The sequence below is a fragment of the Melanotaenia boesemani genome, chromosome 23 (assembly GCF_017639745.1).
Source record: "Melanotaenia boesemani isolate fMelBoe1 chromosome 23, fMelBoe1.pri, whole genome shotgun sequence".
Classification (NCBI taxonomy): Eukaryota; Metazoa; Chordata; class Actinopteri; order Atheriniformes; family Melanotaeniidae; genus Melanotaenia; species Melanotaenia boesemani.
Window position 1 is genome coordinate 24359068 of NC_055704.1, and position 17284 is coordinate 24376351.

At 38.1% G+C, this 17284-nt stretch overlaps 3 protein-coding genes and 1 non-coding gene across 4 annotated transcripts; 2 read left to right on the forward strand and 2 right to left on the reverse strand.

Moving 5' to 3' along the window:
* Positions 1–282: 282 nt before the first annotated feature.
* Positions 283–8491, reverse strand: ttll1 (tubulin tyrosine ligase-like family, member 1). Its single transcript, XM_041977668.1, has 10 exons — positions 7987–8491; positions 7719–7842; positions 7178–7386; positions 6876–7056; positions 6280–6417; positions 5997–6105; positions 4671–4814; positions 3584–3670; positions 2216–2379; positions 283–1188 (listed from the first exon to the last, which is right to left on the reverse strand). Exons 2-10 carry the CDS (start codon positions 7829–7831, stop codon positions 1059–1061), a joined length of 1275 nt encoding a protein of 424 aa, XP_041833602.1. The 5' UTR covers positions 7832–7842; positions 7987–8491; the 3' UTR covers positions 283–1058.
* Positions 1366–1452, forward strand: trnay-gua. Its single transcript is given in 2 exon segments — positions 1366–1402; positions 1417–1452. It is a non-coding gene; the product is annotated as a tRNA-Tyr (tRNA).
* A 409-nt stretch (positions 8492–8900) lies between the features above and the next one.
* On the forward strand, positions 8901–13897 carry bik (BCL2 interacting killer). Its single transcript, XM_041977670.1, has 6 exons — positions 8901–8977; positions 9063–9091; positions 10105–10207; positions 11589–11741; positions 12033–12147; positions 13301–13897. Exons 3-6 carry the CDS (start codon positions 10113–10115, stop codon positions 13415–13417), a joined length of 480 nt encoding a protein of 159 aa, XP_041833604.1. The 5' UTR covers positions 8901–8977; positions 9063–9091; positions 10105–10112; the 3' UTR covers positions 13418–13897.
* Positions 13898–13920: 23 nt separating this feature from the next.
* Positions 13921–17018, reverse strand: mcat (malonyl CoA:ACP acyltransferase (mitochondrial)). The gene is made up of 5 exons (XM_041977669.1): positions 16411–17018; positions 15885–15972; positions 15580–15797; positions 15348–15485; positions 13921–14281 (listed from the first exon to the last, which is right to left on the reverse strand). Exons 1-5 carry the CDS (start codon positions 16819–16821, stop codon positions 14012–14014), a joined length of 1125 nt encoding a protein of 374 aa, XP_041833603.1. The 5' UTR covers positions 16822–17018; the 3' UTR covers positions 13921–14011.
* Between the last annotated feature and the right edge of the window lie 266 nt (positions 17019–17284).

Sequence of the window (17284 nt, forward strand, 5' to 3'; positions counted from 1 at the left end):
CCAACAAAACTGAATCTACAGCCATTAAATAACCATTTAATGAGTCATTGTTTCATGAAATATTTGAAGTGAAACATGCACCATGTTGGGGGGGTTTCACCTTCTGAGATGTCAGAAGTTGGTGCTTTTTAACTCCGACATTTCACAAAGCTATCAAGAAAATAATATACACATTATCCACACATAAGCCTAAAATAAATAAATTGCTTTAAAGTACCGCAGACTGATTATTAACTGTCAATACTGTTCCAATACCATTCAGCCCAACTACAGTGTAAGAAAAAGTTGGTTTATTCATCATTAGTGTTTTAATACTGCAGTAGCTGGAGGAAATAAACATGTAATACCCAAAACTGCATGAATTACATTCCCATTCATTTTCAAGATATAGATGTCACACCAAGAACTACCCAAAATGCAACATGAGAAATGCATTTAATATTTAAGCACAAACAAAGACATAAAGTGCAACAGTCAACACTGTTAAAGGACCTCCCTAAACCCTGCATATACATACTGACTTTAAGCATATAAAACCTTTATTAATATACACATTTAGTACTGCTAATTCCACATATTAACTAACCTCTGAAATTTCTATCTTTATACCATTTGCATTCATTCTTATCCCACTAACAAGCTTAACACCTCCATTCAGCATATCTTCTTACTAGCACCTATGCGGCAGGTCAAGTTAAAGTGTCAGCTATCAACACTCATGCATAGTTTAGGTTGGTAACCCTACTGAGTAACTCCAGTTGTGACATTCAGTTTGCCGGACTTGACCCTTAACGCATCATAATCATCATAATTTCAGCTATTTTCATACTGATTAATACAAACAGAATAAAGCAAGTTCTTCAAGCCACACTGATTATTCTCCCCTCCAGCAGTGGTTTTGCTCCCTGTGCTGCAGTCAGTGTAAAGAGGAGAGAGGAAGTCGTCCTTCGGTTGGCTTTAAAAGACACAAAAAGTCTGGGAAATCCTTGTTTTCTTCCTTGTGCCTCTAGTTGCTCCCTGTATTGTACAAGAAGTCATTATGAGTCAGTGACTTCATCTCACTTCCATGTGGCAGCAGCAGGGCGAACGCCTGCACTCCCCTTGGTGCCCTTTGACCCCAGCGACTGACCCGAGCGGCTCCGCAGGTCACGTTCAGCATTCTCGCTCTGCGCCTGCTCCTCGTCATACCTGATGGCACACAGACCGAGGAATGTTAGGGAGTTTCTGCTGCCCCGTCTGTTTGCTTTAACGCTGAGTATGTAAACAAAGTGCTTCACTTTAGCCTAATTCCCACGTGGTCACACCCATTGTGTCTGTGTAAACTGTCATGTCTAAACACCTGGTCTGAAAGGAATCCATAACAAGCCTTCGATAGCTCAGTTGGTAGAGCGGAGGACTGTAGTGGGATTGCCTGACATCCTTAGGTCGCTGGTTCAAATCCGGCTCGAAGGAGGACTTTTGATCAAGCCTAAGCTTTAACTTGTGCCAACAACAGTTTAAATTCACTATGACAAATGGATTTATTCAAACATGTCAATGACCTGAACTTAAAAACATACAGACACCAGAAAGCTCTGAGCTAAACAATAACTGTTAGTGTAAAATCAAGGTAGATCTATTTCTGTCTGTTTTCTGATACAGCTGAATGTAGTAAAAAAATGTTCCTTCATTAAATAAATCACTACACGGTTCAGTTTTTTTTTGAGTAGTTCATTTGGAAAGAGGTCGGACTGTGGAGCCTCTAGAACGTTTGTAAGTGTTAAAAACTTTGATATATCTGTCATATGATTGTCACTGTCTCATTCACCTACACTAAATACGCCTTCCTTTAATAATTCAGTAGAGCAAATAACTAAAATAATATTACAGGTCCGTGGGTTGCTGGTTCAAACCCCACCCAAAGGAATTTTTTTTTTTTTTGGTGGGGAAATTCATAAACTATAAAACAAGAAAGTCGTCAGTTAATAGTGCAGTTAGCTAACACATCATTACTAAAGACTTTAACTGTCACTTTGTTCTGGTTGGATTTGCAACTGTTCACAGGCTTTATTTGTGCCTGTGCAAACACACAGTCATACAGCTCCCTCAACCACGTGAGCTTTCAAATATTTTGAGAAATGGAAACAGCTGTGGGAACCACATTTATCTCCCATGTGACCACTTGTCTGAGAGAGGGCAGATGTGAATATAACTGACAGATTTTCAAGCTACTCACAGGACTTGATAGTTGCCCAGAGCCTCTCTGGGCGGGCTGCGATTCCAGCGGCAGTCTGGGATGTCCCCGTTGGGCGTGACGATGTTGAGGGTGTCATTGATGAGGTTGTACTTGAGGATCCGGTCATTGGCTGTGCTGGAGGTCAGCGAGGGGGAGGCATTGACCTAAGGTTCACACACACACAAACAAACACAATGACATTGATATTTGAGAGGAGGAGTGTTTTGTACGTATGGAAATCCATTTAGCAATAAACTGTAAGTAGGCTCACAGCTAATCGGTTGTGCCTAATCATGCACTGTAGGATCCAAAGGGGCATTGTTTCATTTCATCCTGTCCCTAAACAGTAGCTCTTATCAGCAGGAAATGGGGCTGTTAATGTGCTTCAACAAACTTGTTTCCAGATGCAAACACCAAGACTTTGAGGAGCTCATCAGATATTTATATCCATTACCTGTTAATGAGACTTGCATACATACTGTCATAACCTAACAGAGGATGCTGCTGGATTAATGAACAAAGGAGTACAATTTCTTCACCACAAAGTGTTCCTGCCCTCTAGCCAATTTTGCCAAAAATAGATCAGATTTGTGTCTTTGAACAGAAATAGTGCAGATCTAGCCTGGAAACCCAGCAACACACTGTACAGCTGTCAAAAGGGTTGCAGTCTAATATGACAGCCCCATAACAAGCACACAACTCAGATAGACCAGTCAGAAAATAGCCTGCATCGATCTGGGTTACTTGTTTTGTACTTGTTTTTAAGCAGTGTCTGGTAAGTGCACTGAATGGGTTGAAGACACACCTTGATTACACACGCGAGTTAAAGACTCACCTGGCCAAACATACCCTGAAGGTATTAAAGTTACTCCCTTAAATAAGCAGGATATTCTGAATGCAATAGACAATGGTTCTATCACTAATGCAAATAGTATGGAAGATAAAGACAACCTTGTCTAGTCCCTCATTTCAAAGGAAAATATCCTCAATGAGTACCATCCGTATGTACACTGGCCTATGGAGAAGTACATGAGTACAAGAGGAAAATCCAGCCAAATCCAAATCCCATTTTTAAATCTAACAAACACTCAAACTCTTTTTCCACATCTAGATGATGACTAGATGACTACTTCTGAGGTGTGATTCTGGGGGTGAAAACAGGAAGATGTCCTCTATTTGCAATTTTTGGAGACCCCAATTACTGATGTTCGTTTAACTCTAAACAATCAGACATCATGGCTTCTACATCTTTCAGAAAGAGCTCTTAATAACTGAATTTAAGGATGTTGTTCAGGTTTTAAAAAAACACTTTGGTGGGGCTTTCCAGCAGGTTTGTATAACAATAATAGTCTATTTTAAATCACTCACCTCAATAAGCCATGGCTTCAGCTTGTCATCAATGATGATGTCATAGCCATAACACTCAAAACAGTGCTTATCATTGTTCATTACGGGCTAGGAAAAAAGAAATGAAGATTATTAGAAAGAGGAATTGATCATAAGATAAAAGTGAAAGTGTCTTCAGTTGAACACTGAATGCTTAATCAAGGAAGGAAGTTAGCAAATAATGGAGTAAAAATACACCAGCTGTCATAACTAACAATACACAGCGAAGACTTTCCATTAATGCTAGAAGGGAAGTGAGTCAGATCACGTAGAAGAAAAGAGAAGTGTGCACTATGTCAGGTGGACTGCTGCACTAACAACAATAGACATACAGGTGGTTGTACAGCTGTGGGTTTCAAAGTGTCGCCCAGCTGAAACCTCCAAAAAGACCTCTTCCTCACAACTGAAGGTACAACATGTCTTTTCAGATTAAATATTTACACCAAAACTAAAACAGCCTGAAAAATGTGATGTTTTTTTCCTTTGCTAACAGAAGAAATGTGGTCATTCTTCAGTAACACATATACCCACAGTTATACCCTTCAGTTATTTATTTCTGGCCACATCAGGCAGCTGTTTCAGAAAAAAAGACCCTAAAAAAACTGCATTTAAACTGCAATGATAACAGACTATACAAGTACCTGCACTTCTTCTTATTTATTATATTTAAAAGCCTGATATTTTCCAAAAACACAGCTTAAAAAGTCTCCATCTATCTGCCCCATATGCAGGTAGGCAACTATTTCTCAATGTGGAACCACATAGAAAGATGACACATGACACGTATGAGGGTTAAGATCTCAGTACTTTTTGTGTCTTTATACCACAAATGAATTTGGAAACTTGTAACTGAAACTGTACATTTAAAATGATGACTTTAACACCATTACTCAGGATTCAGTGATAACACACCATGTAGAAGCCCATTCATTTTAATTATATTACATTTCTCATGAGAAATCTGAAAACACACGTGATGCTTTCAGCATTACAGCTCAGTATATGTAGATATGGGACAAGAACATCCACCTGTTGTGAGTAAAAAAACATCATCATCATATCCACTTACAGCGACGGCCTTCAGCGACTGCACCACGATCCAGTGGATCTGATCGAACAGCCGGTTGGTCACATCCTTTCCTCTGGTGCTTTCGAGGTACAAACGGAGATTACTGACCGTCCATTTGCCCCCATGGACGTGGTTGTAGTCATCCTGCAGGAAAAACGTACACAGGGAAACTAGAAATTTAAGATTCAACATTCTTTGCCTCAAGATTTGTGTGTATGTGTGTGTAAATTCACATCACAAAATGCTGCAAATTTCCCTTTTCAGAGAAAAATAAACGCTTTACATTAATTAGAAAATGCCTTTCGATGTAGTCAGCATTATCTATTATTATAATCACTATTTAATAATTAATTTATTAGCTTATTTTTAGATTTAACAAATAGAAAAAAATCCTTTCAAATTTACTTTCACATATTTGAGTAATTTTCAACCTTTTTCTTCAAGGACAGAAAAATATGCTTTCATTTGCCAAATAACAAAAAATGTTATGTTAAAAAAATGTAATGTTAATGGGACAAAAATGTTAAAACGGACATTTATATGTTAATCTGTTACACCCTGGTCATATTTTCAGACATGTTAACAAACAATTTTCAGACAAAATACCTAAAAAGACCCAACATAAATGAAGAACTGCTCCAAAATAATAAGGTACATATGAATGTTCTTGGGACATCTAAGGACCTTAGAGACTTCATTTCCAGCGTCGAATATTTTGTCTGTTACTATGCCTGAATCAATAGGAACAAAACAGAGGAGATGTGAAATATTTCTTCTTGTCTGTTTTCCCTGGAAGACAACACAGGGGCTAAATATTGAGCAGCAATTGAAAATAAACACCACTGTCCTGTTTTATTGTTTTATTTAATAAGAAGATGAGTATGTCTGTCATTTTTAAGCCCTTTTAAGGGCTGATCTGGCTTAAAGAATTATTATTATTATTATTATAATAATGCTTAAGACAAGTTTAACGTCTGTTGTAGCACAATACCTACATTCCTTAAATAATTGTGTATGAATATTTAAGTAAAAATATATAGTTAATATATTTATAGCTGCTCATATATTCATATTTATATTTAGAATTTATTTACTATGTGTGATCTACATAAATGTAACAATTAACCTTTGAAATTGGGTAGGATTTAATACGTTTTTTACTTCTTCCTACTCTTTTTTGAAGATGTAGATTACTTGTTTTTGTGTGTTGTGATCCTTTTATTTCTGTTTCTCTTTTCTTTTGTTTCGCTGTTAAATTTGATTCACTATTTTATCTAATTGCTTGGAATTAATATATCATTCATTCATTTATTCATACAATCTTACCCCGTGTTTTTGGATGGCCACATTAGTAAGATGGACAAACATGTTGTCCAGTTCACTCGTGCTGGGTGTGTACTTCACCGTGCAGAACCTACAGAAGCCCAGCTTGTACCTGAGAGCCAAACACCAGAGAGAAATCACTAAACAACTTCAAGTAATATAACAGCTGTATGTAACAGCTAAATTCTTTTATTGTAATTCTTACTATAAATTCCCAAATTAATTAATTCTGACCTAACAGGATAGAGATGACGTTTAGAATCACTTGAAAATTCTCTGTTCTTACATATAGCATTTCAGAGGCCGATACGTTGTCACAAGAACATAGAGGCGCAGATCAAATTTTTTCCCTCCTATCAGCAGAGGGTTGTCAATGTACAAGGAGATGACGTAAGCCTCTTTCCCGCTGGATGCTGCCACAAACCTGCAGCAAGATACAGTCAAACTTCAGCTACAACCTCTGACCAAGACGCAGTTTTTTTCAGAGTGAATACTAATAATCCAAATATGTTCATAGTGTGATGTTCTTACGTAAGTTTCGTTTTTATCAGACACGTACTGTCACACATACCTGACATGTTTCAACAATAACCCTTCTGTCTTCATCAGAGGTGTCATCATCTAGTGACACCTGTGATGAAGACAGGTATGTGTGGCAGATTGCGTGTCTGACAAAAAATGAAAGCTAAACAATTTTAGATCTTTACCTGGAAGCAAAATGCTTACAGATATGAGTATATTGCTTCTCTTTCTACTTTAAAAAAGAGATAAAAAAAATTCTCTAGGTATTGTTTTTTTTTTTCTTTTTTTAATTTGTACATAAAACTAAGAGAAAAATGAAACCACCAAGGAATAACACTGATAATGTCTTTGTTGACTCACGTCGAGGTGCGGCTGTCCCGGGACCATTTTTTAATCTGGGACAACTTATTAATGAGGAAGATGCCTTTGCCTTGAGCCTTCCCACAGGGCTTCATTATCCAGGTGCTGGATGGATTCTTGCGAAACTCTTCTACAAACAGGTTGTAATCAGCTGGGAGCATGAATGTGACAGGAACAAAATCTGCAAAAAAAAACAAACATGATCAAGTTTATCGGTTAAAGCAGCATTCCTCCACACTGCAAACTGAAACAAAACACAGCATTTCTACACTCTTCCCTCCTCTCTGTGTTATGAAGTGTACCCAGACAGATATATTTTCCATTCTCATCCTTCTCTGCAAGTGGACCTCCTTCCTTCTCCAGCTCTTTGCGGTAGCGTTTGATGTTTTTGATCATCAGGTCCTTTCTGGTCAGCTCGTAGTGGTTCGGAAAGTGGTTCACCATCTGGTCATCTGACAGGCGGTAGCCTGTGTCCACACTGAACACATTCCTGATGGTCTGGATACTCATCCTGAAAGTAGGTACAAAAACATACCTGCATTCAGGCGATCTCAGGAGGCCATTTGAACTGACAGATTGACGGACATTTTCTGAATCAACACACTTGGTGTGCAATAGGAAAAGAAATTTTGCACTTATCGTCACTTCATTTTAGGTTGAGATCTTCATGCTATTGATCAACTTACAGTAAATAATGGATTGTCTTGAGGACCTGTTATCCTATTGATCAACAATCTTTTAATGTCAAGTCACTTGGGTAACTTTTGATACTTTTAGAAAGATGCATATGAACTTCTTGCTCAAAAACTAAAGAATCTGGTGTTATATAAATGGAAAACCTACCAGTAGAAATTCCAGTCCTCGTTTTCTGTAACTTGAATCCATTCCCTTTTTTCAAAGTTATTGATGAGCACTGATTTCTCAATATCTGTTACCCACTTCACCTTACCGGCCATGGTGCCTCCCACTAGGGTGGAGCACAAAACAACAGGTAAACAGAGAGAAGAGCAGACAAACAGTCAGACAGAAAGATGTTTTCATAGAGCTGCATCCTTTAACCATGCACCACAGCATTTAGGGTCGTTTCTAGGATTTATATTCGGTCAGCTACCTGCAAATCAATGTCAGGAAACAGCCAGTCATCGGCATCAGTCTAGCTTGCTCCGTTAGCAAGCAGCCCCGCGGACTGCTGCAGAGGCAAGGCGGCCATCATCCAGTCAAGGATGCAGTCTCATCCGACTGTCGTTTGCTGAACTCACAGCGAAGCAGTTTGTCAGCATCGCCGTTAGCTGAAGCTAACGACTACACACCACTTCCATGTTAGCTGCTTTAAAGCTAGCAAGCTTTAGTTAATGATCCATGCGACGTGAAGCTGGACACGACGACAACGCCCACGATAGCCACACAACACAAGTCTTTGTTACTACAACGTAATAACAAATATTTAAATACAACTACGATAATACGATTAAACTTTAGGGGACTGCTTGAATATTAAATGTCTTAAAAATAATAAAATATGCCAATACGTTACGAACTTGGTTCTTCCGGGAGAATAACCTAGCAACGGAGGACGCATTGATGTTAATGCAGGGTGTCATTACCACAGTGAGCCAGTAGGGGTCAGTATTGAAACATGTAACTGTACACCGCACGTTACCTTCATCACGTTTACATGTCACGTATGCGACAGCTAGCGATTTATTATTATTATTATTATTATTATTATTATTATTATTATTATTATTATTATTATTATAGTTTGTTTTTGTTTTACAAACTAATTAAAATAAACTCAAACAAGGTAGCTTTTATTATCTTTAAATACAAAGAAATTACATCAATTACTGATTTAGAAATATATAATTAAGAGTATTGTTTTATGTTGACATTATAGTAATATATCTAAATAACAATAAAAAAGTAAATAAATAAACAAATAAATAAGAAAAAAAAGTTGGTTAAGACTTTCCTGGAAGTGAAAGTATGTTTCCTGGTACTTCTGTCGCCTCCTGTAACCACGCGTGGCAGTAGCAGGTAAAGGCGTGGCCACGCGTTTTTGCGGCAGTTACCTGAGAGCACCAAGATTAAAGGACGCTGCTGTGAGTACACGAAAATATCTTATGTTTTTATTTAATATTATAATGACTGATTACTGTTATTAAAATGGCTTTATATGTCTTACAGGGCGGCGTCCACTTTAATCTACATAAAAGGTAGTTTTACTCGTTTTTTTTTGTTGTTGTGCATGCACCTGTTATCTGTCAGGGCCATAGCGTCCAAACTATTCATTATTACTACTGTAAAAAAAAAAAAAAAAAAACAACCTTAGTCAAGTCTAATACAGTATGTAAGTTTAATTAAACGTGCAGTCATTGTTAAATTAATAATTAGCAACAAGTTTTATGTTTAATTCAAAATATGAGTGTTCCTCAAAACGACCTTTGTTTGCTTTGGGTGAGAAGGATGACTTCATCTTTTTGTTATGACAATATGGCAAACTACAGTCGGCCATAACTATTATATACTTAATACTTAAAATATCTCAATTTGGATATTACTTTCGGTTATGATGCTGTATGTAAGTTCTCAATATTTCTTGGTCAAAATGTTGTAAATACTGAGAAGAAAATACACCCATGCATTTACAATAAGACATGTAATTACAGTAGATTTGTCACAAATTGTAAACAAGCAAATATTTAATGTTTTTTCAGAGATTTTTTGAGTCAGTGTTCATTTATTTTCTTCTTGGTGAGAGTAAAGAGGCAGTTTGGTTGATTTGAGTTATGGAAATGTGGAATTTGCATTTGAGGACAAAAGTACAGTAGGTACTGATCTCACTTCGGCTGACAGAGACAGAGACATAGGTTAGAAACCTACAAATAGCATATAGTATGTGTTGTGTGTGATTTTAAAGCTAAATTCAATCTACATAAGCAGTTCTTAACCTTAAAGAAGTGAAACATATATTAGCTGCAGCATACATTAAAAAATAGATTTATTCCAACAAATGACGTCAACCTGGACTTACTTCCTGGAAACACAAGCACAAGCTCTCCTGGTCATGTGACTTCATATTTACACAACCTGTTTATAAACGTTGGGAGCCAAGCAGAGACAATACCCTTTCACTGGAGCCTTTATCTGTCCTGCATGGCTCATGTTGTGCTGGGTTTAGCTTCACATGTATGAATATTAATCTTTTATATTGTTGTGTTTCTCTTAGAAAGCACAATGGTGGAACAAACAAGACGTCCAGTTCATGTTGTGTCCCTCCAGGCTGGACCTGGAGAGGTGGACACTGGCACTGTGTTTGATGTAAACCTCAGGTAAAGTAAAGGCTCTGCTCCAGTGAGACTGTTACTAACAATAAAGCATCGCTCGGGCAGGTTGAGTTTCTGATAAACACGTCATGTGGGATCTGTTTTCACTTTTCTTTCCCACAAAAGATAAAAATCAACATTCCTGCTTGTTCAGTTTCAGTTTATTGTTTATTTGGCATAGACTGCACCAGAGTTAGCTAAAAGCTCATTTACATCTGCAGGAAACAAACAGTAAATATGGATAAAAAAAACTGAACTTTACATAAAACAACTAACAATGAACTTATAAAATAAAAGCAAATACAGATAAGACTGTAAGAAGCTATAAACACAGTAAAAAAAATTTAGTCTAAATAACAGGAGTAAAAACTGTAATAAGTAATAAATAGCATAAAAGCATATATAGTGAATAATAATATTAACAGGCCTTACTTTATTTATAGCAGCATCTTTAAAAGGATCAAACCCTAAGTGTGATTCAGTAGTCCAGAATTAGTGGGCTGAGGCATTTAATCATGGTTACAGTCTTGTGTGGATCATAGCTAAATTTTAAGTTGTTTTTTTAAACAGTGCAAAGCTGCCAGACCCTCTGATATCAGCGGGAAGGGAATTCCACTTCCGCACCCCTTTCACAGAAAACACCAATGTTCCTATTGTTCTCTTAAACTTTGGTATCCAGTCTCCTCTTGAGGATGCTCTGGTTCTCACCCACACAGTTCTGCCACTGTCGGGTGAGTTCAGGCACGCTCTAACTGGGGGGAGGCGCCCGCCCATGAGTAGTCCTGAACATCAGGCATACGTCTGAGTAGAAAATGTAGTTTACAAAGTTAAGAAGGTTATATATTTTTAAAATATTACAGTAATCGGTTTTTTATTTAACGTTTTTAAGATCTGTTTGTGTACTGGTTTAATGGGTGGTGCCCCCTGCTTGGGACCAAGTTGTTATGCAACGTGACCAGTGAGGAAGTTCATGGCTTTAGAAAAAGTTTGGCAGCAGACATGAACATTAGATACCTGATACTCTAAAAATGATTCAAATTAAGCTTTACCTTTGTTATTACTGTGCTGACATGTTTTTCAAAAGACAAATTACTGTCCATAATGACCTCTAAGTAAGTGCTTTACAACTTTTATAACTCCATCAAACAAAATCAAACAAAATCCATCAAACAAAATGTCTGGATCACATGTTTTAGTCGTTTTTGACATAAAATATATTTTTTACTTAAATTAAGAGTTAAACATGATTCTGCAAGTCAGTCAGACAACTTGTACATGGCGTCTGTTTAGCTGCAACTTGCTCTTTAGATCTGCGTGTGTAAAAATAACTATAACCGGCAAACATTTCAATACATTTTAACAGAGAAATCAAATGTTTCTCCTTCAGGATCAGTGCCAGGGCTGCTCGGGCCTTTGGCCACCAGTTAGCTGTAATCGGAGACCAGATGGACCGAGAGTGGGCCAGCAGAGGGCCAAACGGGCCACTGACTCCTCTACACCTGCTAAGACCTGCCCAGACACTGACACAGACCATCTACAGGTACAAACATGTCTCTTTTCACCTTATAACCAAGGGTAGAATAAGGAAAAGGAAGGGAAGGGAAAATTTGAGAATTTCCATAGCAATTGTAAACCTTCTGTCAGACCTTAATCTTTCTATTCATAGCTGGAAAACAGCTTGTTTGAATCTGGCTAAATAAAGTATACAAAATAAAAAAAATTAAATAAATAAGCTGGAAACAAGTATTAGATTATTAATGATTGAAAACTGCTTATTATGCCTAGAAAATCTTTGCATGATTGGCTGTAACCTGTCGTTTTTCCCTAACAGGGACATCCACCGTAAGTTATGGGGCTTCCAGGGCCTGTTTGGTGCTGTGAAGGCCTGGATTGAGAGCACTTTGCCTGGCCAGGGGATCGTCAGACCTGGGGCTTTGCCAGCTTTGGTAATATTTAATTCCTCTAACCTACTCTGTCTCTTTTGGGATCTTTTTACTTATGTTGTTCCTCACAGAAACTCTTACTGCATTCTAAAATAATATTTTATCCATAATTCACCTGATATTAAAACACACACAAAAACATTCTGTATCATTACAATGAATTAGACTAAGCGGTGCAGAAAATGAATAAATAAATTTTTAATTTAACCGAATCATATTTACACAAACTAAGCCTCATAATGCTGTAAAACAACAGGTGGATGAGCATTAACAGAATTATTTTGGCTTGATATCAAAATGTTGATCCCAGATTAAATTACAGACACAAAATATTTAACCTGTCTAGGAATGGATAGCAGGTGTGATCTGGGTATACTGTAACTTATCGGCATATCTTGAATCCTTGAATCCATATTTAGTAATTTAACATTTATTCATATAAAAGTCTAAAAAATAAAAAATGTGGGGTGATCCACAGTTTTAAATATGACTGCTAAGCTAATGAAAAAGTAAAAATGCTCTGAATTAAGCTCTTGTTGACCCTATACAAGGGGCAGGATGAGGTACGTGCAGTACAGAAGATCTTTGCACACGCCAGGAAGCAGCAATCCTAACATGTATCATATCAAAATGACCCTCAGCTAAATGACTACTGAGCTTTGCTACTAAAATGAGACACAATTAAAAACACACAATAGTATGAGAATGTAACAAAAGCATGTGAACAGCTCTTCTACTTTAGTTTAAAAAACTCAAATTAATGAGTCTTTGTGCAGAACTTAGGCGGTTGGAAGAATTTCATTTGCGACAGGTGTGTTGGAGCAGGGACACATTGAAAACCTGCAGGACAGCAGCTCTGAGGAGCACAGTGAGTGGCCCTGTCCTAGATGAAATGGGCTGCTATCCTGAAAGTAATGTGCTTTTCTTGTAGGAGATAACCATTTACATTTTCTACTGTGTTTTGAGACCAAGAATACACATACACCCCTTGTAGTTGTGAAGATGTACCGCATTCGTTTTGGGAATGTTATTTCGGACAGGAAGCAGAAAAAATAGGCCTCATCATTAAGAGATTAAGAGAAAAGCAATAATCTTCACATTTTATTTTTTACAACTGTTGCTCCACAGTCTTAAAATCATCCTGTTTCATTCACAGGTGCCCAGTTTGAAACCAGTACCCTGCACTGGCTGGACCAGAGGAGCACTTGTGACTGTGGCTCTGGTGGCTGCAGTGAGTGTTTTTGGTGCACTATGGATAGAAAGAAAAGCCTAAAGGGGTCATGAGCAGGTCTTTTTGGCCTTTATATGTTTGACCAAAAAAAAAAATATGTTTGCAACTGAGTGAAAATTACTTCTGATTTAATTTCTGCTGTTTACTTTGACTTCTTTTTTGTACTTTTTTTTTAATGAGCGGTATTGAAGTTAACAGGAAAGACTGGGAGCGACTCCCTCTGCAACAGAAGGGAAAAACAAACACACTGTAAAATTAATAAGAGCGGCTGGGAATTGTTTAAACTGGTTTTGCAGTGATGCCTGAAAGGTTTGCTGGCATAATGTAGCAACAACATGTTTGTTCTTTGTCATTACTGGACTGTTGCTGGCCTGCAGTCTTTTGTAGTTTCTTACTGGTTTAAGAGGCCAAGATTTTTGCCAATGATATGTAGCTTTGCTTAGCATAAAATGACGGGAGCTGGACTTTCTGTTGCAGATTTGAAGATGTTTTTTCATGTGACACAAATAAACTTCATGATGACAAAAATTTAAAAGCCTGATTAATAAAAAATATTCATTTAATTGCACTGTAACAAAACAAAACAAAAACTCAGTGTCCTTTGTATTCCTAAGAGTCCTCGCCTCTGCTTCATCACTACTCATACATGGTGACTTCTACGTGTTTGTACATTTGGGAGGCCTTCCTGTTGCACCTCTGGAGGGTGGCCCCCAGCTGCTTTCCAGGTCCGACCTCGTACGTGTGAGGGAACCTCTCCCCCTGCGTCCTCTCGTAGATCTCATGCAGAGTTTGCTCCCACTTCACCGGCGACACCAGCTGCTTCACCAGCTGCCTGCGCACGTGGCTCTCGCTCATGTAGCGCTTTCCATCTACGTTGGAGTAGACGCTGATCTCGGGACGCCGCACCTGAATGGAAGGAAGGTGATGAGCAGGAAATCTGACGAAGAGCAGAACTTCTGAAAATGTTGCAGCTGAACCAGAGAGCAACAGGGAGGCTTCTATTTTAGACTTTTGGTTTATCAACACGAGCGACATAAATGTTCATTTTGTAGAGCAGTGGTTTATTCTTGCAGACCTGCCATGCACACCAAAATTGCTGATTGTTCTCCTGATGAGGAAACCATGAACATCCACTGATGGAGACAGGTGTTCAGCTGTTTGCTAATTATTTTAAGTTCCTTTGAGGACCGTCATACCTTTTTCTCTAAGTCATCTCTGTTGGTAAACTACCCCAATTAGAGGACGGCAACTATCTTGAATTTCTCCAGTTGATCACAATCTGTATGACTGCAGATTGGTGGAGCCCAAATTATTTAGAGACACTTTTCTAAGATTTTTTTGGCCTAATCTGCATCAACAGCCTTAATTTTTTGAAATCTGTTCCAGGGTACACGCTGCAGACATCAGATTCAATAGATTCTAGTTATCAATATGGTCTATCCATATATTTTAACATCCATTCAGCTGAGGATTTAATGAACTAAAAACACCAGATTCTTACTTCAGCTTCAAACAAGAGAACAATAAAGTTAAACTACTATGAACTATATATATTACAGTTAAATTATGATTTGTTATAGCAAACTTTCAGGTGTTTTTCTAGTTAAATCTTCCAATAATTTAATTTAATTTATCATTCATTCATGTAATTTAATTAAAAAAAATGCCAGTTTTAAAAATAAAATTAAATGAAAAATAGCTTATTAATCATTTAAAAGAAAAATACAGTTGTATTGTTTTTTTTATTAAATATATTTATTTTATGCAATTATTTTAAAAAATCAATAACTATTTTTTACATTGGCATTTATTTTTATTCTGTTGTACTTTTAACTATGCTTATTATCGTGAACTAACACTGTTAAATAAACTAATGAAATCAACACTCCATTCTAATTTATCTCATATATATATATTTAAATCACCATTTTAGAGAGTAAGTGCTCCCTCTCTGACATGGGGTATGACTGACCTCCACCTGCCTGAGCACGTCTCTGAGAGGCTCAGTAGCTGACGCCATCAGCTCAGTGTGGAAAGCCCCGCTGACAGGGAGAGGTTTGGTCCTAATGAAATGCAGATGCCGTGAATTCTGCTGGAGAAAGTCCAAAGCCTGAAAACAAATCACCACTTGTTAGCAAGATTGCAGCATTGTAATATTGAACTTGTTGTTGGGATGTATGAGCTGATGTGTTCATGCTACGTACCTGCTGGTGCCCTGCGATGACCCTGCCATCAGGGAACAGGTAGCTGGCCACAGAGCAAACAGGATCCTGCAACCCCAGACCTTTGCAGTGCTCTTTGGCCTGCACACAGGCATATTTGTACTGAGCCTGAGGTCTACCGACGACTGACAGCATCCCACTGGGAACCAGCTCGGATGCCTTCTGCATGGCTTCTGCACGCACCTTCACAGCATACAGAGCTTGGAAATAAAGTAGGGTTCATTAAATCCCTCTGTGCTCCAACTGACTTTAAATGATGCAACATATATAGACCAATTCATCTTTACCTTCAGCAAAGTTCAAGGCACCAGAAAAGACGAGAGCCGCAAATTCTCCAACACTAAAGCCTGCAGCAGCCACACAGGTCTCAACGGCCTGTGGAGAGGAGTAAAGCAAACTCAAGTTTATGCATCCGTCATGATTACACATTAGCTGTTTAAGAAAAGCAACCCCATTAACCAACAGTACCTGAAGTTTTACATTAGAACAACTAAAGAATATCTGTGCTCTGTTACATCCAACAAAAAAGGACAGTCAACATATAATACTAAATGTTATATAGTACTATAGGCTATGAACTGCAAATGAGAACTTATACTGCTGAATCTATACAAGTAATAAAAGAGGCAAGTTCATTACTCAGACTGAGACCTAAAATAGTTTTTATTTAGCGGGCAGTCCAACTTATAAGGTTTGGTGAATTTAATATGACACAGATATAAGGGAACTGTCCAATAGAAAAGCTGGAATGAACAATTAGTCGCATTTGCCTTAAAAATAGACTACACACTCTGTTTTGTTTGTGTCAGTGACCTTTGGGTTTTCCTGGTGCAGCCTCTCCACCGCAGCCAGCGAGGTGACAAACACCGCCGGCTGACAGTGAACTGTCTTCTGCAGCTCCTCCTCGGGACCCTCCAGGCACAGAGACAGGAGGTCGTAACCGAGGACCTTCTGCGCTACGGAGAACATTTCTTTCACGTTGGGATATTTCAAAAGTCCTCTCCCCATTCCCACAAACTGGCTACCCTGTCCGGGGAAGAGGAGCACAGAGCAGCCGGTAGGGTCCTTTCTAGGTCTCCGCTTCTGCACCACAGGGGACTGGATACCCGAAGAAGAGTCCGGGGAGCCGGACTGGTCGATGGATAGTCTACGGCTCAGACTGATCAGCGACCTGACCTTCTGTCTTGAGGCTGCTGCCATGCTAGCTACCTTTGATGCTAACATGAGCTAGCCCCCTTTAACAGCTAGCCTTAACGCGTTAAAACAGACAAGCAACCTGGATGATTAAAGTTTTAGTTAAAGAAGTAGACAGTTAATTTCAGAACAAACTCTCTTCTCTGCTCAGCATGACAGCTCAATGGAAGTCGCCATGATGATTGACGTAATCCATTTGTTTTGTTTTCTTTCCGGTTGACGTTCGGGGTCTTTCACGCTACAGCGCCACCTCTGACCAGAACGTGTCATGACTCCATTTATAAAGTTTAAAACTTTATAACTAAACTGAATGAATGAATGAATGAATGAACGAATGAATGAATGAATGAATGAATGAATGAATGAATGAAAATTTGTTAATACCTATTTTTAATTTATACTGCAATTTTTATACTAAATTAAAAATAAAGAACCAACCAACCTACAAACAAATAAACTGTACAAAAATTTGATGAAATTAAATTTTTAGATG